A 25,932-nucleotide genomic window follows, 5' to 3' on the forward strand; every position below is an offset into this window, starting at 1 on the left:
TCAACCCTGCTGTAAGACAGACCACTACAGGAGATCCTTCCTGCCCACAGCCATCATCAGCACCTTCAGCTTTGAAGAAACCTGCATAATATGAGTTAAAACATTTAATTTCCCTTTGGGAGTAATACATTCTTTTTAAATTGAAATATGAAGACTCGTGGCAGATGGTCGTTCTCACTGAGCCTGGTTCTGCTGGAGGTTTTCTCCTGTTAAAGGGAAGTTTTCCTCTCCACTGTCACTACATGCATGCTCGGTATGAGGGATTGCTGCTAAATCAACAAACACATTCCAAGCGACTGTCCACTGTCGGTACATGCTCATCCAGGAGGAGAAAGCGCTGCAAATTAACAACTCAGTGGTATCTGCTGGGTTTGCTTCGGCAGATAATATTTGACCCAATCTGTGTGATTTGAAAGAGTGAGTGCTACAAGGCAACGACTCAACGTAATCTTCTTGGTTTTCTTAGAAAACATTTTAACCAACCTGTACGACTGGATTGAATTTCCTGTAAAATACCTTGAGATGACACGTGAATAGGAGCTATATAAATAAATTTAATTCAATTATTTGGGTTTATTCTGAACATACCATAAATATGAACAACATTATTTCAGGTGGATAAACGCTGATAAGACAATATTGACAAAAACTTGTTGGGCTGAAGTTGCATTAACACACATTATGCAATTCTTGCAAAAAAATAATAGAAAGTATCATCCTTAAAGCCTCAAAAAGAATTTGGATCAGCATGTCTCCCAACATATTTCTGGGGAAAAAAAATTTATCCCTTTAAAATTACTTTGATTCCAAACTGTTGTAAAGGATGTTTACATATTTAAAAAAGTCAACCCAATAAAAGGAGAACATATGGGCAAGGAGTGATGGTGAAAATGCATAGCAAGAAACTTTATTTCTTTCGCTGGAAATCCACACAATAACTGAAATTATCTTGTTACAAAAACAAACATTAAACACAAGGAACCTTTGGGGACTAACGACGAGACCAAAGGCTTTTTGTACTAAATCCTAAACATCCCCAAAACAAATACCAGGGATTCCTATAACTCTACAAAGTTCAGTTCACGTTCCAGCCGACAGAGATGGAAAAAAAGAAATGGTTCTAATCTAGAAATCCGTCAAAACTGTCCTCAGAGTCCGAATGGATGCTGCTGTCCGTCTCCACGTAGACCACAGAGCTGCTGTTTGTGGACACCATGCTACTGTCGCTGCTCCTGCTACTGTCGTCATCGTAGATCACCGTCACCTCAGCGCTGGCGGCCGCTGGAGCACACGGAGAAAAGAACAAACGTGAGGTTAGCAGCGCCGTCTCTCAGAAACAAACATCTAGTTTCCTGGGATGTCTTTAGCTTTTGGAACACATTTCCAAAGTACACAAAAAGTAAAACAGTGCTTCACACTACTGCCATCTTGTGGTTGAAATGTTTATTTCCTTCCACCAGAACCTATTCTAATGCCGTATTTTTCACACCATAAACCGCACTGGATTATAAGGTGCATTAAAAATTCTTTCCAAGTGTGTAAAATCACTCCACCCATCCCCCATACACAGCTCTCTCCTGAAATGGAGAGGTATCCATATCTGTCGGGAGGACAGAGTAGTTGGACTTCACTGCCCTGTTTCTAACATGTGGCCAAAATAAACATAACTTTCATATTGAATTACCTTACTTGGTTTATTGTTGCTTGCTTGTCTTGTAGACAGCTCAGGGGTCCGATCAGGTAGTGACCATAATACTCTGAATATCCATTGAGTGGAGCGGCTTCATTGCTAACCAAAGTCATACTTACACATTTTGACAGATTTTTGAGCACATAGTACCACATAAAATCAGTCAATTAGCACAACGGAAATCATATATAAAGGTGCACCACCAATTTTTGAGCAAATCTAAGGATTTTAGGTGCGCCTTATAGTCCAAAATTACGGTAATCTAGCCATTTATAGTTTAGAATGGAGCAATAAGGGAATTTTCATTATTTTAAATAAAAAGAACTACAAAATAGTTTTGTGAAGAACTAAAGGTATCTTTTTAGATTAACTATGGTATGATGCCACACACACCATGTTTGTGTTGTTCTCCAGTCTCTCGTTTACATAGCCCGGCCGGCGGCGCGTCCATGTGAACAGCGGCCACTCGGGGCTTAGCCCCTCCCTGGCCTAAAATGCCACCGTCGGGCACAAAACGGCAGAGAGCACGCCCAGCGGATTAAAATGTTCTCTTTCTAACAGCATTAACAAGTTATGAGTTACTTCTTCACCAGAAATGTTCCTCCGAAAGGTGATGCTGTTTTGTCATGTTTTTATCCTTTACAAATATGTGCATAAGGGGTGAGAAGGGGAACGGAGGTAGAGAGAGGTGTGGCTTGATACACATCTTGACCCTTACCCTAATAATAATAATAATAATAATAATAATAATAATAATAGCTCCTGTTCCCTGACCCTTCATGGGGTCAACAATGAAAACTCTGTCATGTGGAAGAAAGGCACTTCACTCTGACGTCTTTACGTGAAAAAAACGCACACGGATGATGTGGGTCAAACCCGGGCCTACAGCCTTTCTAGAATTTAACTACAAAGTCTACGCTCTCTTCTCTCCGGACATTTTGGTTGATTTCCCTGAGGTGGGCTGTGCAGATACGTCTTGTCACACAAAGGATTGTGGGATACCTTCAGGCTTCTTAGCGCCGGTAAAGGGTTCCTAGGAAAAAAACTAGCTGCAGGAGAAGGCGTACAAGCTAATTTTCCTGCCTCCTTCCTTACTAACTGCACTATTCGGACAGCTTTGGCTGAAGAGTCCTTGCTCTATAAGGGTGTTCAGATTGAGTCCTTGTTTTGGTCTACAGACAGTGCTCAAGCCCCACCTAGTGGTGAAAAATCGCTTATTTCGCCTTTAAAACTATATTTCTGCAGTTTCTGTAGTCTTTTTTATTCTTGTAAATTATCTGTTGGTGGCTTTTATGCATAAATATACTAAACACACGCATACATTGCACATTTCTTCACCTTGCTCAGTTGCAACCTTTTTTCTGTTCTTCCATTATGCTATTTTAACAACTAATAACTGTAAAGTATTTCTTCATGCTAATTTCCCCTTTCAGCATAGCTTCTTATTCATATTTTTACATACTTTTTTTTATCCTTATGTGTATCTCTATATGCTTCCATTTGCTGTTGGGACACGTGACTTTCCCCACTGAGGGGCAATTAACGCTGTTTCTAAAACAAAGTCTCTTTGGTTGCTTTAAAAACTTGCTGCCGGCTTTACCACCCAGCGTGAGCTTTGTATCCTTCAGTCATCATTTTGGCCTTTATTGGGATATTTGACTCAATCTTATATTTCAGAAGCTTGACTATTTGGCCTCATTGTCAAGAAATGTGTTTTTGAGGAGGCTTAAGTCTGATAACACTACCAACTGTCAAGCAAGGTGGTGGCAGCATCATGATGAGGGTCTGTTTCGCTGTCTGTGAATATTGGTGCTTTCCAAAGTGGGTGGAATAATGAAGATGGAGGACTATCCCCAAATTCATGTCAAATCAACAGCTAGACCATAAAAGTCAAACTCCAAGGGGCTGGTTCTCTGTTTCAACACACTTTGATTAAGTAACATAATTTAGTTGGATTCTGCAGAACCAGGCTGCATGCTTAAGAGTCAATTCAACCATTTAATTTAGATTTGTTGGACCAGGGAAACATTTGAAAGTTGCAGGACACCAGCCTTCGAGGACTGGAGTTTGACAGGGTTGGGCTCGATGGTTGAAACTCGGTGATCCAGTTGAGTTTATTTAGCTTTTTGACATTTATAGTATGGCTACACGTGCCTATTTCCTTCTTTCCTCTATTTCCCTTTATGAGCATCTGCTCATATTAGTCAAAATATAGAATATAATGGCCAACAGTTGCAACAGTTTGCAATATGAAACACACTTATAGTGATATAGTCCCGATTTATTCTGCAGCCTTATGGCCTTTGCAAATTTATATGTACAGAGACTAAAGCAACGTGACCAATGTATTAATGCCATGCATAGCGTTTTTTTCCCCATACAGAAAATAACAAGCGTAACTTTTATCTGCAGGGAAATGTACAGCTTTAAAGGGCCGCCACTTTATGAGCGTCTACGACGACAGATGGCAGTCAGCACGCACCTCTCACCTTTCCTCTCGGTGATGAGGGTCTGCCGCCGCGCCTTCATGTCCAGGCTCAGGTTCTCCACCATGCGGTCGATGCAGTTGTCCAGGGCCAGGCAGCGGGTCTGGGACTGGATGGCCTGCCGGCAGATGGGACACTCGTCTTTCTTGTTGCGCCACTGCTTGATGCAGTAGCAGCAGAAACTGTGGGCGCAGTTCAGGATGACGGTCTGTAAGTAGGGGGGGGGAGTCGGTGGAGGTTTTAAAGATCAAAAACACCCACTTGGACACAGGATATCTTTTTGCCAGCTTCACATTTATACCACCTGGGCTGATTTGAATATCAGCTGTAATCCAGAGCGCCCTCTAGTGGTAGAGACTGTAATCGTGTTTCATAAATCACCCAAAATGCTAAACTGCTGATGAAACCAACCTCGATGAAGAGCTCTGAGCAGATGATGCACTGAAGCTCGTTCTCAAGGACTTCGGTGACTTGAGTCACTACCTCTTCTTTCTGGGCCCTCGCCTTCTCTTTCTCCTCCTGCACAAACAGGAAGACTTTGGATTTAAAGGCGCCAACAATAGAAAAAGGTCAGACTAAACAGAAAAGAACAAAACAAACAAATATACCTTCGTTACTTCTAGTTCTTTGTTTTTAGCTGATATAATTTCCTCAAAGCGATTTCGAGAGAGGGCGAGTTCGTCTATGACCTTCTTTTGCTGTTGAAAATAAATAAGATCAAATTTGACCAGATTCAGGAATTATAAAAAAAAAAATGTAGGTTTTAAAAAGCATTATTCTTAAAAACACAAGATAGACAGTTACGGCAGAAGATGCTGCTGATTTTGTTCATCAGTGATGCTTTTCTAATTACAATGGGTTCGTATAATTATTATTAAGAGGCTTATTTTGAGTTTCTTACCTCGTGTAAGGCCTCTTCAAGCTGCTTTTTCATGAGCTCCTCCTGCTGTTGCGTTTTCTGCTCCTGCTTAAATAAGAGGGACCAATAACACGTCTGAGTTTAGCAATGAATTTATAAATATGGTTTACTTCAGGTTAAATATGCAACATGGCTTGCTTGAAATTGATTATAAAACTTTCCTCTTATGACACCGCGGGTTGTTTTTGTTTTTGAGAATGCAACCAAATAAACAGAATATACATGTTCGTGTAGTTGATAATTTGGCAGATCTTTACTTATCCTACGCATTGTCAGACCCCACAGATAATTTATTGTTCTATATGTCAAGGTCAAAACTGACTGAAAAACAGCGAAGACAAAATGTTAAAGACAAGAAAAATACCCTGAAGAGCGACGTTTGTCCCGCTACTGAAAAGCATTATAGATAAACTTACCTCGCCTTAAAATTAACACAAACCTACAATGAAATGTGTCTTTTTAAAAATCACAAACATCCACGTATTTTATTGCCGTTTTATGTCTAAGAACAGGAAGTAGAACCTATTCGTGACAAGCAAAAAAGCAATGGCTGGAAAAAAAAACATAAAAAGTCTTGTTTAAAGTTTGTCAAGATTGAAAATATGTCACAAGAGACCTAAATGTAAATGTTGGGTCCACGTGGAAAACTTTGAGTGTGGCAGAAAACTAACAATTCAGAAAATTTCAGGCAAGATTTAAAATTAAAATCCTGTTTTGAAAAGTCCGAAGCTGGGAGAGACATACCACAAAAGACGGCCCTGCAGTTAAACGTGTCGATTCAGGGGCGGTAAACAAAAATCCATGTCACACTTCTACGTTTTTTATTATTATTATTATTTTATAACCACATTACAACTATTAACCACTCTGTGTTTGGCTGTTAAATGAAATCCTGTTAAAATACCTTCAATCCTGTGGTTGTGACATCAGAAAATGAGGAAAAAGTCAAGAGGTATCAATACATTTGTAAGACTCTATTTGAAATGCTGCAAAAAATAAATAAAAATAAAGCTAAATTCTAACTTTATTGTCCAAACGTATACCGTGTTGCAGGGAGAAAAAAAAAAACCAAACACACACACCTCCAACTGTTTCTTTGTTTCGCTGAAGGACCTTTCTAGTGTCTCCATGCGGTGCATTTTAGCTCTGAGCGCCTGCAGCTGACCCTGCAGCTCCCGGACCTGCTCCCCCCGCAGAGGGTCCGCCTGTTGGGGCTCTCCTCCCAGAGACTCCACCTGCCTCTGCGTGTCGTTGACCTGCTCCCTCAGCAGCAGGATGTTCTGGCTGTACCTGCGGAGACAGGAAGATGTCCAGTTGGATGTGCGTTTCTCTCCTACGTTTTAATTTGAGCCTCATGAAAAGAAAGAAAAAAAAAAAAGATAGATATTTGTAAAGAAATGACACTGAAACAGAGCTACATTTGTGCAGTCGGTATGCTGCACGGGCAAAACTTTCTCTTTTGGAGAATCTTGAATAATCACTAGCTCGTTTATTTCTGCTTTGCATCACTATTACAATAACCAGTCGCATTTCGAGCGTGCGCGCAAAAGTGTCTGAGATGTAGGACAAGCCTGACGTGCCGTTTTAGATGTTCTGACTTCGCAGCTCTGCTCTGTGCGTTCCTTGACCCGATTCCCCGTCAGGAAGCAACAATGATTCTCCAAAACACAGATGAACAACAAAAAAAATGCCTTTTTCCTTTAAAACACTCAAAAGGAACAAAAGAAAAATGAAAAATTCATCCCAGTCAATCTTTCAGCCATTTAGAAGAGGGAAACTGACCAAACTAGCTTCCCTAAGCACCTACAGTATTTGCTTCTGCTGTTGGTTAACAAACCTAACTAAGACGACCGATTAGAGAACCAATGCCTTCAGCACCATCCATCCTTACAGATGAGGACGGGTCAGGATCCAGAGCTTTGTAGGCTGGTGCCAGCAGAACCACCTCATGTTAAATGCAGGGAAAACAAAGGAGCTGGAGGTGGACTTTCGGAGATGCAGACCCACCTGTCTGACACAGGTGAACATCCAGGGAACTGATGTGGAGATAGTGGACTCTTACAAGTACCTGGGTGTTCACCTGAACCATAAACTGGACTGGAGTCACAACACTGATGTTCTCTGATGCCACTTATCTGGAACAAACTACCAGAAAACTGTAAAAGTGCAGAAAGCCTGAGTTTCTTTAAATCAAGATTAAAAACACATTTGTTTAGGACTGCCTTCCGATTGCTCTAGTTAAATAGTTCTACTGAAACATCATTAGTTCAACTTTTTTAGTCCAACTGTTTTTAATGTTCTATTTTTGTTTCTACATTTTATTCCCACTTGCTTTTATTTTAATCATGTAAAGCACTTTGCATTGTCTCTGTACTGAATTGTACAATACAAATAAATTTGCCTTTGCCTCTTTACAGGAAGGATCTGAACAGACTCTACCTGCTGAGGAGACTGAGGTCTTTAGGAGTCCATGGGGCGCTCCTGAAGACCTTCTTCTACTCTGTGGTGGCATCAGCCATCTTCTATGATGTGGTTTGTTGGACCAGCAGCTTATCTGTAGCTGAGAGGAACCCGCTGGATAAACTCATTAGGAGAGCCAGCCCTGTCCTGGGATGCTCTTTGGACCCAGTTCAGGTGGTGGGAGACAGAAGGACTGTAAGGAAAATCCCATCAGCGATGGACAACGTCTCCCACTCCATGCATCCCAGATGCTCTAAGGAGCGCTTCAGCAGGTCGTTCCTCCCAGCCGCTGTCACTGTTGTTACGGCCAGTGGCCTTTTTGTCTGTTTTGTTTTTCTTTCTAATATGTTTGCAGGTGTAGTTGCATCTTCCTGCCAGCTGGTGCCCCTGTGGAAACTTGCAGACCTCCTGAAGTCTCCTCCTCCTAATTTACCTTCAGCCACTTCCTTCTACCATCATCCTGGTTCTGGATTGGACACTCGCCTAATTGCCTCACCAATCTTAGGAGAGCCCTCCTTATTTAAACTCAGCTCTCCCATGCAATCAGGGCAGCTGTGTTCTAGAGCAGCTTGCCACACTGCCGGTTGTGTTTTGTTTGTTGTGATGTGTTTTTGTTTTACTGTAACACTCGTTTAACCTGACTACTGGAGGCTGTGTCACTCGTTAGGCAATTAGCCGTTGCACTCTGGTTAAGCCTTTCAGTTGCTGGTTGTGTCACTAGTTGGATGTTCTTTCTTGTGCTTTATTTTAGTGTTGATGCTGTCAACACATTATTTCTTGTGGCCTTAAGTCATCTTTGGGTTTCTTTTGTTATTAGATCACGTCCTGTCTTTTTTGGTAGTGTACTTATTGTTTCCATTATTTTTGTTTCTATAGCCAATTTATCAATAAATTGTTATATTTTTCTCATACTCTTTTGTGTTGGCTTTTTATGTTACCTCCCCTGTACCCCTAGACCTTTGGGGTCGTAACACTGTATAATCTCTGCCGCTCTCATCACGCTAATCGTTGAGCAGGTTCTGATCAGACCATTAATTGTTTACGCTGTAGGATTATCGTGTGTTATGTTAATAGGCTGGAGTTTTCTCCCACTGTCAAATATTTTCCAATGTGCGATATTTACTCTGGTATTTACTTTTATCTTCTCTTGGTGTTTTTTTTTTTTATAGAGCTAACTGATTAGACTGATTTGTTCTCTCTTTTCTTCTTCTCTTCTTTTTTCCTCATTGCTAACAATTGTGTGTAAATGTCTGTGTGTTTGCTGCTCTCACACCTGAATTTCCCCATTGCGGGACAATAAAGGAATTCTTATCTTATCTTACATTTGCAGGTTGTCAAGGTCCCAGGCAGAACCGGAGCCATCGGACGGCTGCTCCCCTTCGTGCACCTGGCCGCTGGACGCGGTCCCCTCCGGCTGCGAGAGACAGAGCCGCTGCTTCGGCTTCGGAGGAGACAGGGGACAGGGCTTTGCGAAGGACATGTCTCCAGAGGAGCAGCGGTAGAGTTTAGGCTTTGAGGTAGAGGGCTCGACCTCTTCGACGCCCAGCTTCCGCTTGAAGTTTTTGTGTGCGGGCGTGTGCGCCGCTCTGGGGTCCTCCCCGTGTCCCCTTACCACGTAGGGGCTAATGTCTTTGAGCGGCCGCCGGATGAGGACGTAGTCGAACTCCACTTTGGTTCCTAACAGAGGAACCCCGAGCTGGATAGAGTCTCCGAGTCTGAGCAGGTGGGGCTTCTCCGCAGGTATCCGCTCTCCGTTCACCCACACGCCGTTGAGGCTCTGGGAAGCAAAGCAGCACAACGTTTACAAGCCGTGGTCTGTCTGCGAGGTCCAGAGCAAGGCAGTCGTAGCGCAGCGTGAACCAGACTTCAATGCGTCTTACCGGGACTCAACCCAGAAATGACGTGTTCAATTCAATTCAATTTTATTTATGTAGCGCCAATTCATGAAACGTGTCATCTCAGGGCACTTTCCAAACTCAAATTTAATCAGATTATACAGATTGGTCAAAAGAATTTCCTATCTAAGGAAGGTGTTGCCTCCAAGCCAACTCGCAAGAAGCAGAGAGCAACAGTTTGATCACATTTCATTTTGAAACCTTCGAACGCTGACTTAATAAGACATCATTTTAACTCTTGTTTTTTTTACAAGATGTCATGTGTGGTGGAAAACGAATGCTGTATATCATCTTCATGGTAAGAGAAGGCGATGACCCTAAACATACAGAACACGTTTAGTACTGGTTTAGATTTGAGCAATATTATCTGTTAGAACTGCCCAGTGGAAGTCATAATATTGCACAATGCATCTAAAAATTCCTGTTAAAATGTTGTTTTTTAATAAAAAAAACAAAGCTATGATAAATCATGATTTTTACTTGTTTTTATCTGACATATTATGGTTTGACTTAGGGCTGGACGATATAGAAAACAAGCACATCGATAAAACAGAAATCATATTGATCGATATCAATAATTATCAACAAATTCAAAACATATTTTTTAAGTGCATCCCTAGCCATTTTACACTGTTGCTTAGCGACCTATTTTTAGATACAGAAGACACAAACACTGAATTAAAACTCAGACCTTTATTCAACCAACATTTGACTCAAAGTGCAAGTTTTTAAAGAAAGAAAAAAGAACTCCTGCGCTCTGAACTCTTTGAAGGGGGCGGAGCTTGTTGACGGAGGTTCCTGGGTCTGCGTTGTGATTGGTTGGGAGTATGTAACGACAGTAATATTAACCTACATGGCTAAAATGCTAAAGGAAGGAAAACAGTTATACCTATTATTACTTTTATTATTATCATTATTCCTGTTATTACTATTGAACTTTTTATTGACACTTTTTTCTATCATTGGTACACGTCTATCGTGTTATATATATATATATATATATATATATATATATATATATATATATATATTGTTTATTATTGTTTAGACTTAGAGACTTAGACAACTTTATTTGTCATTCTGTATGTACAGAGTGCATACAGAACAAGATTTCGTTGCATACAGCTTGTAAATTACAGTATAAAGTGCAGCAGTGATTAAAAAATAAACAACTGAAATGTAAATGTAAACAATGCAGGTGAAAGAAACAGTGTGCAGGAGAATTTTGTTACTGAATTATTGCCCAGTCCTAACAAAAAGTTCAACGGAATAACAGTTTTTCTTCCTTTTGCATGCTAGCCTATAATATTAGTTAATATTACAGTCAGTATTCCCTCCCAGCCAATCACAAACGCAGACACAGGAACCAGGAACCAAGCTCCGCCCCCTTCAAAGAGTTCAGAAGGCACACGTTTTTTTTCTTCTTTTTTTTTAAATACTTGCAGTTTTGGTAAAAAGTTGGTTGAATAACTGGTCCAGTTTTAATTCAGTGTTTGTGTGTCCTACATCTAAAAACAGCATAAAACGGCCAGGGCTGCACTCAAAATATATGTTTTGAATTTGTTGCTTATTATCGATATCTATTTTATTTATATGCTTGTTTTCTGTATCGTCCAGCCCTGCTTTTTATTGACCCCTTTTCTATCATCGATATACGTCTATCGATCAATATATATTGATATTGAATTATCGTCCAGCCCTACTGTAAAAAGTATTTGAGCAGGTAAATAAGATTATCTGCCAGCGGAATACGGCTACGTTCACACAGCAGGGAAATGCGACCCAAATGCGACAGTTCGAGGAGAAACCATAGCGACAACCACTGATTTACGGAGATTACAGCTCGGACAGAAATCCGCTCACCTTCTTGTCTATCACCGTCCACTGGCCGTCCTCCCTTTGCCTGAAGGAGCAGTGCAGTCTGGAGATCATGAGAGGGCAGGTGGAGGACAGCAGCTGGTGGGTTACCTCCACGCCGCGTCCCACGGTGATCTGGACAGTCAAAAATAAACATGAAACTTAGCCTCCCCCCTTCTGCGGCGCTCTGGTTTGAAACAAAATACGCTGGATTAACGAGCCGAGCGAGGAGTGAATTAACAAAACACACACACACAAAACAAAAACAAAATAAAAACAGAAGCTACGAGTGTCTTTTAAACAGGTGATTCAACTTTAAAGCCGCGCAGTGCTTAAGTTTCGCCTGTTAGCTAACGTTAGCCAACTGCACACCTCTGCGTCCTCGAACAAACGGAGCCAGCCCGAGTTTTTCCCGACTCTCATCAGACACGGAACCTCCGCATCCGGACAGTCGTCCTCCTCGGCCGCACAGCAGTCCGTCGTCACACTGTCCATGTCGCCGCTTTCCGGCGCCAGAGGCCGCGTCGACCTGAAGCACCGCACCAGAGTTCCGTTTCTGGCTCACATCGCTACTACTGCTGCTGCTGCTTCTGCTGCTACTACTGGCTGTCTGCCGCTGAGCTGCTGTAGCGATGCAATGCGACCGGAAACCGGAAATGACTGGCGACCTTTAAAAATTAAAGCCTATTTCTTCCTCTATTATTATTATTATTATTATTATTATTATTATTATTATTATTATTATTATTATTATTATTATTATTATTATTATTATTATTATTATTTAAATGGCGGTTGGCAAACAATATTAGTTCGATTTACCACCGTCAAATTGTTAGCAGTGTGGACCACATGATGAAAAAAAAATACTACATCCTAATATACAAAAAAAAAAAAAAAGATATTCTGATAGCTCTTACTACTTCCTGAATGTTTCTGCAATACATCAACAACGTCTAATTTCATTTTCATGTTACTAAGATGTCGAATTAATAGATTTCTCTCAATGTAATATTTCATGCAAAGCAAAAAAAATACATGTTCTAATGTCTTATATTCTGCACAATCACATTTCCCTGTCTGATGTCTCCCTATTATGAATAATGGTCTACTCAGTTTAAGTTGTGATATAATTGTCTCTTTCTCTCCTGTTTCTTTCTGTTCTTTTTATTTCTCCAATTTTCCTTTGGACCTTATGAAACCACCATTCTTTCTGTTATTCCTCCCATAACTTTAACCACCTCTCTTTCATTTTTTTGTTTTATTATAACCTTAATTTCTGTCATACTAAACTTAATATGTATGTCAACCAATATCCGTTTGGCACTCTCCTTCGCCATCCGATCCTGATGTGTTGGAACTCATAAATTTACTGTAAGCCCCATCATTTTGAGTCTATAAAAAGTATGTTGTATATACTTATATCTTGTCTACTATCTGACTGGTTGTTTTGCAAAGTGACCAATGAAGAATCTGAACAATGGTCTTACCTTTTTTACCCACTGAACAACTAACAGTATTACAAGCATTTCACCCATATAAACTGCACTTTCTTTGTACTTTAATGTTAAACTGTGGTACAATAAACGCTATTCCTATCCTGTTAGGTGTACTTTTTGATGCATCTGTATACATAATTATAATACTGACTGATATATTCTTGTATTATATGCTCATTCAGAATATAAATGTATCCTTTCTAGCACTGTAAATTCAACTGCAGCATCAGGAAGCATCCAAGGAGGTACTGTGGGTAATGGAACTGTCTGACATATTTCTAATGTATCTATGTGAATTTCTTCAACTGTGGAATTTATTAGCCATCCAGAGCTCTTTATGCTTTCCTTTCTTTCTCCCAACAATATTTAGGATCTTCTAATGTTGGATGACCAACCTTGTAATTTGGACCAATAATTCAATATTATTTGATAATATTGAATTATTATTGATAAGAGGGATTTCTCACCTGTAATGATTTCTCACCTGTAATGTTGTTGCTGGAGATATTTCAAAAGCGCCTGTACATATTGTTAAAGCCTGAAATTGGATATTCTTCAACTTGTGAGGGTTTGTATCTGCGTCTGAATTATACACTATGGTCCCATAATCCAAGACTGACCTCATCAATCTAGTAAAAATAACTTTTAAATAATTTCTATCAGCTCCTTAGTCCCTTCCACCTCATTACGTTTAACCCTTTTTTTACATTTGTCTTTTAATATGCCCACTCCATGCCATTCTTACATCAAACCACAATCCAAGAAGTTTAAATTGTTTAATGTTTTCCAATTCCTGACCATATAATTTTCTCTTGATTACCTCATTACCTCTATTCCTTGTAAAAAACATTGTTTTTGTTTTATCTACAGAAAATTTTAAATACATTTTTTGAATTAATTTATTGTAAAAGAAATACCACTGATTTATTGCTTCATTTATTATAAATCCATTTATGTCTAGTCAATAAATCAGATATTGTTATGTATCTATTAAAACAAGACCATAAATAGTTCAAAGTCTTGTTATTTAGTTGTTTTGTTGTTTTGATCATTTGAAATTACAATATTACTGTTGCTTCTTTTGCGTGGGCTATTTGTTTCATTCTGCTTTTAATTATTTTTATTCATTAGAATTGCAGATGTTTTTATTTTTTTCATTAATTCACTTTGGTGAGTTTCTTCCTTTTGTGCTATATAAATAAAGTTGGTTTGGCCATTATTTGTTGAATTTGTTTATGTGTCTGAATAAATCAAAGAATAAAGTGGGTTTATCAACTGAAATTCCTCATTTGTCTATTGTTTTATGTTTATTTAAGGTGTTTAAGCTATTCTTCAAAGAAGAATATAGGCAACATTTTCAGTATCTTTATGTGTAGAGATTGTAGAGATATTATTCAACTTTTTTTTACAGTGTCAGGAGGTCACAAAGGAACTCTAAAGAACTGCAAGCCTGACTTCTCTTGGTTAAGGTCCTTTTCTGGGTCCTTATTAAAAAAGAGACTGAGCACAAATGGTATCCATAATAAAGTGAAAACTCCTGCAGACCAAAAAGACCCCAAAGGCCATGTAACCCAAGGCTTTTGGGAAAATATTCTGTGTCTCATTATGTCTGGTAAGATAACATTTAAGGAAAAGAATACACCAACGGTCAAACGTGGAGGTGGTTGTGTGATGACCTGCTTTACTGCTTCACAACCTAGATTCGCCACGATTGATGTAGCCATAAATTCTGTTCTCTTCCAGAGAATCCTGGTGGACAAAGTTGGGAAACTCAGTCACACTTAGGTAAACGCAATGATCTAAAAGACACCTGCAAGAAAAATAAAACAAAGAAAATGAAGGTTATGGAGTGGCCTAGTCAAAGTCCAGATTCATAGAGCTTCTGCAGCATGATCTTTTTACAGGCTGTGCATGCTTAAAAACACCCAACAACAATTGTGAAAAGAAAAGTGGGCCAAGATCCCTCCCCTGCTTTAATATGAAAGACTTGCCAAATAGGTTGATGGTAGGATTTTGTGCAAGCACGTTTAGGAGGCATGGAGTTTTTATTTTTTATTTTAGCTAGAGATGAGATGAGAAATAAATTATAATCAAAGATAATCTGTACACGCTACAGTAAAAATAACGCACATTTTATTCAAACGCTTTTTAAAAAAAATTAAAATAAATAAAGTATCACAGCAGTAAACATGACAGGAACTCCCAACCATATTCTTCCTCTACGCAGCGATGTTCTATCTATTACGTAACCGACACTTCACTCGGGCGACCCCGCATCCCGAATCAGGCGCACCCCGAGCTCCAGGCGGGACTTCCTCTCTCCTGCGGATGCGACATCAGGGCCGGGGAGCAGGCAGAAAGGGCTTGGTCGGGGTGTCACCGGGTCCCGAGCCGCGCGTCTCCGTCCGGACGGCAGATCTCTCCCCCCCCCCACCCCCCGCCCTCCGCCGCCGAACTGGACGCGATAGCCGCCCCGCGCAGAGGAGCCTCCTCCCCGGCTATGCTGCCCTGAGAGCGCCGCGACCATCCGCCCCGCCAAAATGTCTGATGTCAACAGGACTGTTCAGAAATGGCACGCCAGTTTTAGGAAAGGCACAGACTTTGACTCGTGGGGTCAGCTGGTGGAGGCGATAGATGAGTACCAAATGTAAGTTGAGCATGTGTGTGTTCTGTCTGTCCAGAAAGCAGCGCTGCTTTATTTTATTTTATTTATTTTTAAATTGATTTTTTTTAAATGTTTAAAGCCGTGCGTCCTGAAACCTGCAGAGCAGACAGCGGCTTCAGAAGAAGTTAGGCTGGGAGCTGTCAGTGCGCTCTCACAGCAGTAAATAATAAAGCTTTCCCACCCATGACGTGATGTGGCATTTGTTGCACAGGGAGTGGGGTGTGTGTGTGTGTGTGTGTTGCATCCCTTCTTCATCCACAGCAGCAGCTCCAGCTGTTTGATGGAGACTCCTGGTCATGGAAAACCGTACTGAGCTGCGTGTTGTGCAGGGCAGTGAGAAAAGAGCCAATATTCCTTAGAGTATTGAGAAATAGGCAGCCACACCCTCTCATTGTTATGGGTGGGTTTCATATGTGTTCATGGGGGGAAAGCTTTGTCCTTCTCAGAAGAAAAACAAAAATCCTTCTCACTGCAAGTTATTTCAGGCTGTAATCCTTGTCAAAATGTTAATTTGCAGCCATTATTTTTTGATAATAAAAAAAAGAAATACACCAAGATCACCTGATAATGTAATTTCCCGACCACAAGGGGGCGCCAGGGTCAGTCTTGAGAGCAGTCACCTTCCAGGTCTGGAAAGGTTTTCAGATTTTATGCGATTTTCATAAAATATTAAAATCCACATTTCCAGAAACAGTAATATTTTTGAGTTGATTTACATTATATTGACACAATTCTCCATTGATTTGCCATCAGCATCTTTTGGAAGCTTTCATGCTCATGAAAAGGGTTTCTGCACATTTTTTTCATCATATAATTTCATGCATTTTCAAATGTTTAGATCCGCCCCAATTGATTCTAATGAGAAATCTAAACTTTTAACATTCCTTAATAGGAGCTGGTCACATTTCCCATAGTTTTGATTTTTAATAAAATAAAGTGCTGAATTAAAGTGTTGTAGGACCTCTGTTTTAGTGACAGCTTGGCTATGTTATATTAGCTCTATTTCAAAATGGATGACTGTTAGATTTCACAAATCAGAAGAGGATGTCCTAGGCTAAATGGAGATTCTCTGTGGATATTGTTAACTTTCCTGTTTGAAAAATTTTCTAAAACTAGCAGAAGTTCTTCACTTAGTATTTTAGATGGAGTTTAGGAACAACAGCTCCGGTCGAGTTCAGCCTTAATTTGAAGTTTCCCAGAGACCAAAAATGGAGCACAAAGCCTGTTTTTTTGTTTTGTTTTTTTTTTTGGTCTAGTAGGAATCCAGTTAGTGAGTAAAAATCAGTGTGTGATCTGACAAATCATAAAACTCAACTGATTTAACATAGATCAGTGGGAAACAACCACACTGATTAAGTATTAACAGACTTTAGCCCTTTGAAAAATGGAAGAGGCAAAAAGTTCAGAAGAATAAATATTCCTTATGTGGTTTTCGTTTTTCCATACTGCTCTAGATCTGTAATATTGTTAAAAACTATTTTTTTTCTCGACTGCTTAGGGAAACAAGAGTTATAAAATTGACAATTTAATCTTTTTTTTTTGGGGGGGGGGTCTTCAGAACTGGACCTGTTTAAGCTGGGCCTGATGCTTGCAAACGAAGCGTTACAATTATCTTGCGTCTTTATTAAAATAAGAAATCCCTCGATATAGACATATATTGTTGGCTAAGAAGGGATCATCACAAGCTAAAAGTTTGACATTAACACAAAAAGACATACAGATAAAATAAAATGAGTCAGAATCAACATGACAAAGATACAAGGTCCAGTTCAATAATAGCAGGCATACCTTTTAATCACTGAAGTCTTTAAAGTGTTTGATGAACTCATCTAACCGTGTTCATGTGGATTCACCCAGTCTCGCCAGACAACTACAAAAGGAGGTCCAGTCTACAAACTCTTCAGACTTCACAGAGGAGCAGAAGGTAATCCCTTTGGTTTTGCTGCCTCTCCAGACCAAACTCAGTTGCTGCCTTCTAACTAACAACTGTTTGTGTGTGTGTGTGTGTGTTTTTTTTTTTATTATTATTTACAGAAAAACTTAGGAAAGATTGCAACATGCCTAGAGATGAGAAGTGCCAGTTTGCAGGTTTGTGTTTTCATTTTTAAAATGGTGATTTAAAAAAAAAAAATAATTTTAATGTCACATCAGGTTGATACAAAATATTAGTATAACGCAAAAATTGGATAAATACATATATGTTTTTTTGAGTTTTCAAGTGCTTAATGTGTTCTTAATGTGTACATTTTGTTATAATCTTGAAAAACACAAGCATAAACTGATGATTTGCTGTATCATCAATCAGCATTGAAAATAGTGAGATTACGGAATAATACGTGTTAGGGAAGATTTCTAACATGAAAATATTAAAAGACAGAGTATCCAACCTAGAGGAACGCCAACAGGGTTATTACTTGGTCTGTAAAAAAAAAAAAAACTTTTACAGAGGATTACTCATTAGTTTAGTACAGTACTGTGGTTGAATGTATTGAATGCTGCACTGAGATCAAGAAGCACAAACACAGAATAACTCCACACCTACGTGGTCGTCCTGAGATTGCATTTATTGGTTAATTTAAAAACTACTAATATGAGTTGCAACTCAATAATTGTTGCCTCAACTCCCTAAATCCCTAGATCAGAAATATTAAATTTAAAATGTATTTAAGATACTTAATAAAGATGTAATAATACATACAAACAAACTTAGCTGGTCATTCACATGGCAAAGAAATAATGGGGAAAAAATTAGCAGCATTAGACACATGTAAGGAGGTGAGTGAGAGTAAATTTCACTCAGCATAGATCCACCTATCTCTACATCTTTGAGTCAAAGTCAAATTTCACTTCAAAAACCCCCAATGTGTTTTTTTTTTTCTATTTTTGCAGAAATATATCCATCCTCCTATCAATATAATATCCTAGTTTTATCAAAAATAAGAACATCCAGGGTCACTTCATCATGATAGTTTTCCATGCCAGCATTAGAAGAGTTTGTTTAACCTCTTGCTGCTGTATCAACGAGTCTGGAACACCTCCAAGCAAACATATTAGTGGATCTACTGGCACAAGTTTGCTACTTATTGCCATGCTGATGGTAACACACACCGCCCTCGAGAAAAAACACAAATTTTAATCTATTTTTAAGTAATCAGTTTTATACGGTTCAATCACAAATAAATGCTATTTATTTACAAAGTGAAAGTGTTTTTCCGCCTCTTATCTCTGTAGCAACAGTAAGTTTCCTCCCATTTTTTTTATCAGTTTCTCAGGAGTCTACAATGTGTACATATGTGGGTCTCTCTTCTTTCTTTCTTCTTAAATACAGAGGGTATATAACTTTAAAATGCTCAGTGGGATATGATAATAAAATGTATCATTTCCAGAAATTAAGATTCTTTATTTCTTATTTTTCCCTTTTTTTGTCATAAACAAGTAACTAGAAGTATAGCAAAGTCACATTGCATCATGCTAAAGTAGGAGGGATCAGATTCTGGACCCAGTTTGGTCCAAACACAGACCGGCTTTGTAAATAGTTTGATTGCCTACCTTGCAAAAGTTTTCGTACTCTTTATTTTTTCACGTTGGAAACAACACACTTTAATGTGTTGTAATGGGATTCTATCAATCAACACAAAATAACGCATAACTAACTGAAAATGTTGCCTGTTTATCTGCAAAATAGCTCAAAGCTCAGTCAGATGGGATGTCGAGCGTCCGTGAACGACGTTTGTCAAATCTTGCCAGAAACTCTGAATTAGATTTAGGTCAGGACTTTGACTAGGCCACTCAGCTAAATCCATTTTCTCAACTCTAACCAGCGTGTTTGTCACTGCTATATATTAATAAATATACATTTATTGACGCATTTCATTATTATTACAAAAGAGGAACACAAGGTTGAACTGGTGCTTATATGCATGCTAAACACATGCAAAGACCACAGAGTGGAACATGGACGCTGCCATCTGAGGCGCCATCTTGAATGATCACGATTGCTGCTGGAAACACTAGAAAACGCTGGTTCAAACCTCATCAAGAGGTGCCCAGAAGTTCTGTGGATGAAGTGGTTGACAGCTCGGGTTTGGGAAGCTTCATGCATTAACTGATATCTTAGATATAGTGTTTAAAATTTAATGTCTGTTTTTCCTCAGTGCACCCAGTCAAAGGAGGAGTTCAAGTTAGAAGACTTGAAGAAGCTGGAGCTCAGTGAGTACATGAAGATGGATGTGCACTAATTTACAAGAGCCGCTGTGAAAATGCAATAATCTCTGTCCTTTTCTCAACAGTAATCCAGAATATACTCACCTATAACAAAGAGTTTCCTTTTGATGTCCAGCCAGTGCCATTAAGGTGAGTTTTCCATCACTCAATGCTTTGTGTATTGGCTGAAATATATGCAATTTATTTTTTTATTTTAGTTAAATATTCTGGCAAAGTCAAAGTTCTTTAAACAAAATGAAACCTTTGCTTTGCTGATCACAGCCAAAAGTAAAGTCAGTGTAATTACAGTGTAATCCAGATATTTAAACATCATTGCAAACATTACATGAGATTATAGATGTGCAGATTTAGCCCAGTAGCTGTGATTGTTTCTTATAGCTGGTCATATTATTGAGATCAGGGAATCCTTTGTGGTTTGTGTGCATCTAAAAAAAAAAAACAAAAACAGAACTTTTACACCTCCATGGCATTTCTGAAACATAAATTTATATAATTGTATCCTTCCGGGTCACAAAAAACAAACAAAACAATTAATTAAAACCAGTTGTAGCCAAGCTTATCCGGTAAAATCTGTGATAAAGCAAGTGAAGACTTGTTTCTGCAGGTACGCTGGGTTGCTGTGAAGTTTTTTTTTCTTTTCCAATTAAAAAAAAAAAAAAAAAAAAAAAAAAATATATATATATATATATATATATATATATATATATATATATATATATATATATATATATATATATATATATATATATATATATTTTTTTTTTTTTTTTCCCTCACTTTCTGTCAGGAAAATCCTTGCTCCGGGCGAGGAGGAGAACCTGGAGCTGGAGGTGGAGGACGATGCTGCTGCGGGAGCGGGTTCCACGGAGGCGTTCCCGCCGAGAGCTCCCGGTATGGCTCCTCACAAAGAAACTGTTTTCATGTTGCTTCGGTTTCACGTGTAACTTGGTCCCTCGTCTTGTCTTTTTACGCCCGTTTGGCCGTTGCATGTTTTCGTTGCATCTGTGCGCGGCTTAATCCGCGCCTGGATCATTCGCAGCTTCCACAGGTCTGGCTTTAACCTCTCACAGCGTCTGAATTCAGCTCCGTGGAATATCTTCATCAAAGCTTTTCACTGCAAAAAACGGATCTAAAAATAAGTAAATTGTTCTTAAAGTTAGTGTATTTGTCCTTGATTTGAGCAGGTAAATAAGACTATCTGCCAATGGAATGAGTATTTTGACCCCTAAAATAAGATAATTAGACATCCTGCACTTGAAATAAGATGATGGAGATGAGTTGTTCCTATTTTAAGTGTACAAATCTTATTCCATTGGCAAATCATCTTATTTATCTGCTCAAATCAAGGACAAATACACTAATTTTAAGAACATTTTACTAATTTTTAGGTCTGTTTTTGCAGTGTGTTCTAAATACTAACAACTGCTTTTTATCCTCTCGTCAAGTTAGGATTGTCTCTAAATCAGCTCTTTCCTAACAGGAAATCCTCTTTTGAGCTAGACACTAGTTCAGTTTACATCCACACAATGAATTCAACTGGAACTCGATTGTAACGTTTCACATTATCTTGGTTTTCCCACTTTAATGAAGTGTTGTTGCTTAAAAAAATCGGCATCTTGCGTGACAGGGTCCTCACAAACTCCAGAAAATTACAGAAAGAGAAAACGTGGATTAATGAGAAACATAGTTGTATTCTCTAAATGACCCATCTATCATCTAGTCATGAATCCATCCATCCATCCATCCATCCATCCATCCATCCATCCATCCATCCATTCATCCATCCATCCATCCATCCATCCAATTTTTCTATTTTCTTGCCCCTCCGTCCATCCTTATCAATTCACCAGTAGGTGTGATGGATAGTGCTGCTGTGCAAACAGGCTTTATGGAATAGTTGGCCAAAAATCATCTTTATAAATGTCCAATTAGTATTAACAGAATTTGCATAATTGTGAACCCTTGAACATATCAAACAAGCTTTTAGAAACACAGCCAGAGGCTCTTTTTGTAATAATTAATTTTTGGACCCTCTGATGTCCCTCACCTTTGTCTTTTTAAAGGCACCCTGTTGCCACGGTTGCCTTCAGAACCTGGGATGACGCTACTCACGCTAAGAATAGAGAAAATCGGGTTGAAGGACGCCGGCCAGTGCATCGATCCTTACATGAGCATCAGTGTCAAAGGTAAACGGCACGTCACGCGGGAGGTGTTCAGCCGCCACCTTCCCTCCATCCTGCAACCCCCCCCCCCCCTCTTCTCCCTCAGCCTCTGACACACAAGGAAGCCTCTGAAGGCCTCCTCCAGTCCTGAAAACATCCCCTGGTCTCTGTGTGCTCTGCCTTCAGATGTGAACGGAGTCGATCTGAACCCCATGCAGGACACTCCCGTGGCCACCAGGAAGGAAGACACGTACATTCACTTCAACGTGGACGTAGAAATTCAGAAGCATGTAGAGAAATTACCAAAAGGTAACGACTGTCGCTGTGTCCGTTCGTCACCAACAAACAAACGGCTGATTCACCAGCGGTTCCTTTCTTTATTTTTTTGCGGGTGCTTCTCTTGGCTGCTTGGGCAATGCTGACGTAGAAATTCAGAGGTGTGACGGTGGGACTGGCTACCTTGCAGTGTCTTTGGCAGAATTGCAAAAGAGCATATTCTTATTTAAGGGTGGTTGAGACCCAGATACAGAGTATAAAACAAATCTTTGAGAAAATTACGTTTTATTAAAATAAACTATAACTGATGGAGGTTTTTTTTCTTAAATCTACATTCATAAAAAGGTCGAACTAACAAGAGAAATGAAGGGAAGTCCCAATGTCCCTTTAGGCCAACCCGCACTAGATTCTTTTTTATTGTCTTAAAGGATAAAGGAATAAAAACAGAAAAGTTATTCCAGGGCTAAAAGCGCACTCACACTGAATGCGAACAAGGCTGAAGGCTGACGGTCGATTGTAGTAGACTACCTTCCATTTTGAATATCTCTGCACGATAATGAACCGGTCCCTGATTGGTTAACGTGACGTGAATTGAGAGAAAAAGTTCAGATTGTTGAACTCGAGCTAAGTTTTGCTTCGCTCTTGTCTCGCTGTTCGCAGTTTCGCTCCAGTTGCGTTGCTTGGAATGGGCCGTTTGCATCGCCGAGCGTTTACTCGAGCCTCTGCATAGGGGTGACATGTAAATCACTCGCTCGCTCAACCTTGTTCGCGTTCGGTGTGAACGCACCTTAACATATTTGCACGATGGCAGGTTTGTGGAACATTTTTAATACTTTGAGTATTACACCAATTAAAGGACGGATACATCTTCCTAGAGTATATAATCAAATCCTTTCGGCTCCCATATATAAAATAACCAATATTTTCAAAGGGCCGTGATGTGATTCCCTGTTTTTGCAGGGATACGTGTCGATTTATGACTGGCAAACTTTCTCAGGCAGTATTTAAAAAGATAAAATAAAAAATCCTTTTTTATAAAAGAATTTTTTGCAGCAATGGAGTTCACTGCAAAAACGGAACTAAAAATAAGTCAAATTTACTTGAAATAAGTGTATTTGTCCTTGATTTCAGCACATAAATAAGACGGTCTGCCAATGGAATGAGTATTTTGATCCCTAAAATAAGATAATTGGATATAATGCACTCTAAATAAGACGATGGAGACGAGTTGTTCTTATTTTAAGTGTAAAAATCTCATTCCATTGGCAGATCATTTTATTTACCTGCTCAAATCAAGGACAAATGCCCTAATTTCAAGATTTGACTCATTTTTAGTTCCGTTTTTGCAGTGTTCCAGGTTTGTAAAATGAATGCAGATTAAACAAATCTGATGCAATTTATGTACAAACAATATATTAATATTTTTATTGAGTGAGGATTTGTTAATGGATGAAAATATACAGACTTTAGTAAGTTTGCATTGTCTGTTACTGTATGCTTGTGTTCACATGAAGGTACGGTGCCCTACAGAACTGTTTTTTCACCTTATTTATTTAAAATGGGTTTTACTGGGATTTTATGTGATGGCCAAAAAACAGTAATGGACAACTTTTGCTAAAAGAAAAATAATACATTGTCTGGAAATCAATAAGCAAGGCGGGTGTAGCATCATGGTGTGGAGAGGCTTAAACAATTTCACTTTCTTCTTCTTCTGTTTTTTTGTAAAACAAGGTATATGCCGCATGTTTTAAAGACCTTCACTTTGAGCCTCTTCTGTTCGGCCATTTTATTGATGTAAAGTTCAAACTTCCTCCAGGAGCAGCTATCTTCTTTGAATTCAAGCACTACAAGCCCAAAAAGAGGTTCACCAGCACAAAATGCTTCGCCTTCATGGAAATGGACGAGATCAAACCCGGACCCATCGTCATCGAGCTGTGAGTTTTATTCATCCGTAACTTATTTTCCAGAGAGTGACCATGAGGTAAAAAAAAATCACATATATAATATAAATGTTGCTCCTTGGATTTCAGGTACAAGAAGCCCACAGACTTTAAGAGGAAGAAGCTGCAGCTGCTCACAAAGAAGCCACTTTATCTCCATCTTCATCAGACGCTCCACAAAGACAGCTAAGCCTCCTCTTTGAGCTCACTGCATATCCAGGGAAATGTGATGTTCCTCCTCATCGTCGCATTCAGCAATACCAAGTCAAGGCTGCGGTGTGAAAAAGGCAAAAAGGGAACCGATCTCCTCGCACAGATTTGATGAATTTAAGTGCATTTTTGTCTCCTTCTGTTACAGGGAACCTCATCTTTAAACCGGCGGCAGCTTGTTAAAGCCGCTTAGGATGTTCAGTCTTCCACAGGTAGCGCTCTGAGATATATATATATATATATATATATATATATATATATATATATATATATATATATATATATATATATATATATATATATATATATATATATAACCCTAAACAGGAACACCTCTTGAGTGCCCGCAGGTACTTCACTTTAAGAGTTTGGTTTGTTGTGTTTACGCCACTGAACTCTGGACTTTAAAACGAAGAAAGGAAGGAAAAGAAACCCCCGGCAAAACATTAACTCCTTAATCCAACCAGCGTCTTGGGGAAAACTTTGATCCTCCCCTTGGACCATTTTTGTTTGTTCAACTTTAACGTTCGCTCTCTTAAGGCTGCAGAACACGGCTAAAAAACCCAGAATAATTAAGCTGTGAGTCTTTTAATCATTACTGATGCGACTGAAAACACACACCGGCGTAACGGTTACTAGGTTTACATGTGGGCTTGTGTGCCATCAGGAGGCGGCAGCAACCTGTCGCAGTTCCCTGAGCAACTGGAAAGAAGACGAGGGGAACAAAGCTGCCTGAAGCGTGTAAAGCCGCATAAAACGCCACAATATTCAGTGATTTGTAGCTTGGTAAATGGAGATGACAGCTAAAATAAAAACCGATCATAAGTATAAAATGTTGAATCCACAGTACAATGCTGTGAAAAAGTATTTGCCTTCCGTTTATTTTTTTTTACTGCAAAAAGAGAACTAAAAACAAGTAAAATTTTCTTGAAATGAATGTATTTACCCTTGATTTGAGCAGGTAAATAAGATTATTTGCCAATGGAATGAGTATTTTTACCCCTAAAATAAGATAATTAGTTATACTGCACTTGAAATAAGATGATGGAGATGAATTGTTCCTATTTTAAGTGCTAAAATCTTATTCCATTGGCAAATAGTCTTATTTACCTGCTCAAATCAAGGGCAAATACATTCATTTTAAGAAAATTTTACTTGTTTTTAGTTCTATTTTTGCAGTGTATTTTTCCACACTTAAAGGTTTAAGATCAACACTGCAAAAACGGATCTAAAAATAAGTAAAATGTTCTTAAAGTTAGTGTATTTGTCCTTGATTTGAGCAGGTAAATAAGATTATTTGCCAATGGAATGAGTATTTTGACCCCTAAAATAAGATAATTAGACATCCTGCACTTGAAATAAGATGATGGAGATGAGTTGTTCCTATTTTAAGTGCAGAAATCTTATTCCATTGGCAAATCATCTTATTTACCTGCTCAAATCAAGGACAAATACACTCATTTTAAGAACATTTAACTTATTTTTAGTTCTGTTTTTGCAGTGAAATTAGTTTTAATATCGAAGATAACCAGTAAACACAGCATGCAATGTTTTTAAAAGTATGCTTTTATTTATCAAAGGAACAACAGCTATGGGTTAGGGTTGGCTTGGTCTAGCTTAGAAAACAGCTTTTTGTATTTACTCAGGTT

General features: G+C 38.9%; 2 protein-coding genes across 4 annotated transcripts; one reads left to right on the plus strand and one right to left on the minus strand.

Annotated features, from left to right (window-relative positions):
• Window positions 1-879: 879 nt before the first annotated feature.
• rnf8 (ring finger protein 8, E3 ubiquitin protein ligase) lies at window positions 880-11,915 on the minus strand. Of its 3 annotated transcripts, none has more exons than XM_012869119.3 (9): window positions 11,680-11,914; window positions 11,314-11,442; window positions 8,878-9,332; window positions 6,178-6,385; window positions 5,078-5,140; window positions 4,785-4,874; window positions 4,588-4,695; window positions 4,180-4,384; window positions 880-1,281 (listed from the first exon to the last, which is right to left on the minus strand). In XM_012869119.3, exons 1-9 carry the CDS (start codon window positions 11,800-11,802, stop codon window positions 1,121-1,123), a joined length of 1,542 nt encoding a protein of 513 aa, XP_012724573.3. In that variant the 5' UTR covers window positions 11,803-11,914; the 3' UTR covers window positions 880-1,120. The 3 variants fall into 3 exon arrangements, with proteins under 3 accessions (XP_012724573.3, XP_012724572.3, XP_012724574.3); XM_012869118.3 differs by having other exon boundaries at window positions 5,078-5,143; XM_012869120.3 differs by having other exon boundaries at window positions 1,146-1,281; window positions 4,173-4,384; window positions 5,078-5,143; window positions 11,680-11,915.
• Window positions 11,916-15,089: 3,174 nt separating this feature from the next.
• aida (axin interactor, dorsalization associated) lies at window positions 15,090-24,579 on the plus strand. The gene is made up of 10 exons (XM_012869033.3): window positions 15,090-15,453; window positions 17,329-17,395; window positions 17,506-17,559; window positions 19,626-19,680; window positions 19,761-19,824; window positions 20,483-20,586; window positions 21,759-21,881; window positions 22,044-22,166; window positions 23,950-24,067; window positions 24,164-24,579. Exons 1-10 carry the CDS (start codon window positions 15,347-15,349, stop codon window positions 24,261-24,263), a joined length of 915 nt encoding a protein of 304 aa, XP_012724487.1. The 5' UTR covers window positions 15,090-15,346; the 3' UTR covers window positions 24,264-24,579.
• Window positions 24,580-25,932: the final 1,353 nt, after the last annotated feature.

The sequence above is a fragment of the Fundulus heteroclitus genome, chromosome 15, assembly GCF_011125445.2.
Source record: "Fundulus heteroclitus isolate FHET01 chromosome 15, MU-UCD_Fhet_4.1, whole genome shotgun sequence".
Lineage (NCBI taxonomy): Eukaryota > Metazoa > Chordata > Actinopteri > Cyprinodontiformes > Fundulidae > Fundulus > Fundulus heteroclitus.

Bases quoted from the DNA above. Each gene is read 5' to 3' on its own strand.
- aida (XM_012869033.3), top strand. From the start codon at position 15,347: ATGTCTGATGTCAACAGGACTGTTCAGAAATGGCACGCCAGTTTTAGG. The intron at 17,396-17,505 runs GTAATCCCTTTG...TATTATTTACAG, and splicing joins ACTTCACAGAGGAGCAGAAG to AAAAACTTAGGAAAGATTGC. The intron at 20,587-21,758 runs GTATGGCTCCTC...GTCTTTTTAAAG, and splicing joins GTTCCCGCCGAGAGCTCCCG to GCACCCTGTTGCCACGGTTG.
- rnf8 (XM_012869118.3), bottom strand. From the start codon at position 11,802: ATGGACAGTGTGACGACGGACTGCTGTGCGGCCGAGGAGGACGACTGT. The intron at 11,443-11,679 runs GTGTGCAGTTGG...TTGACTGTCCAG, and splicing joins GTTTGTTCGAGGACGCAGAG to ATCACCGTGGGACGCGGCGT. The intron at 4,385-4,587 runs GTTGGTTTCATC...CCCTACTTACAG, and splicing joins GCTCAGAGCTCTTCATCGAG to ACCGTCATCCTGAACTGCGC.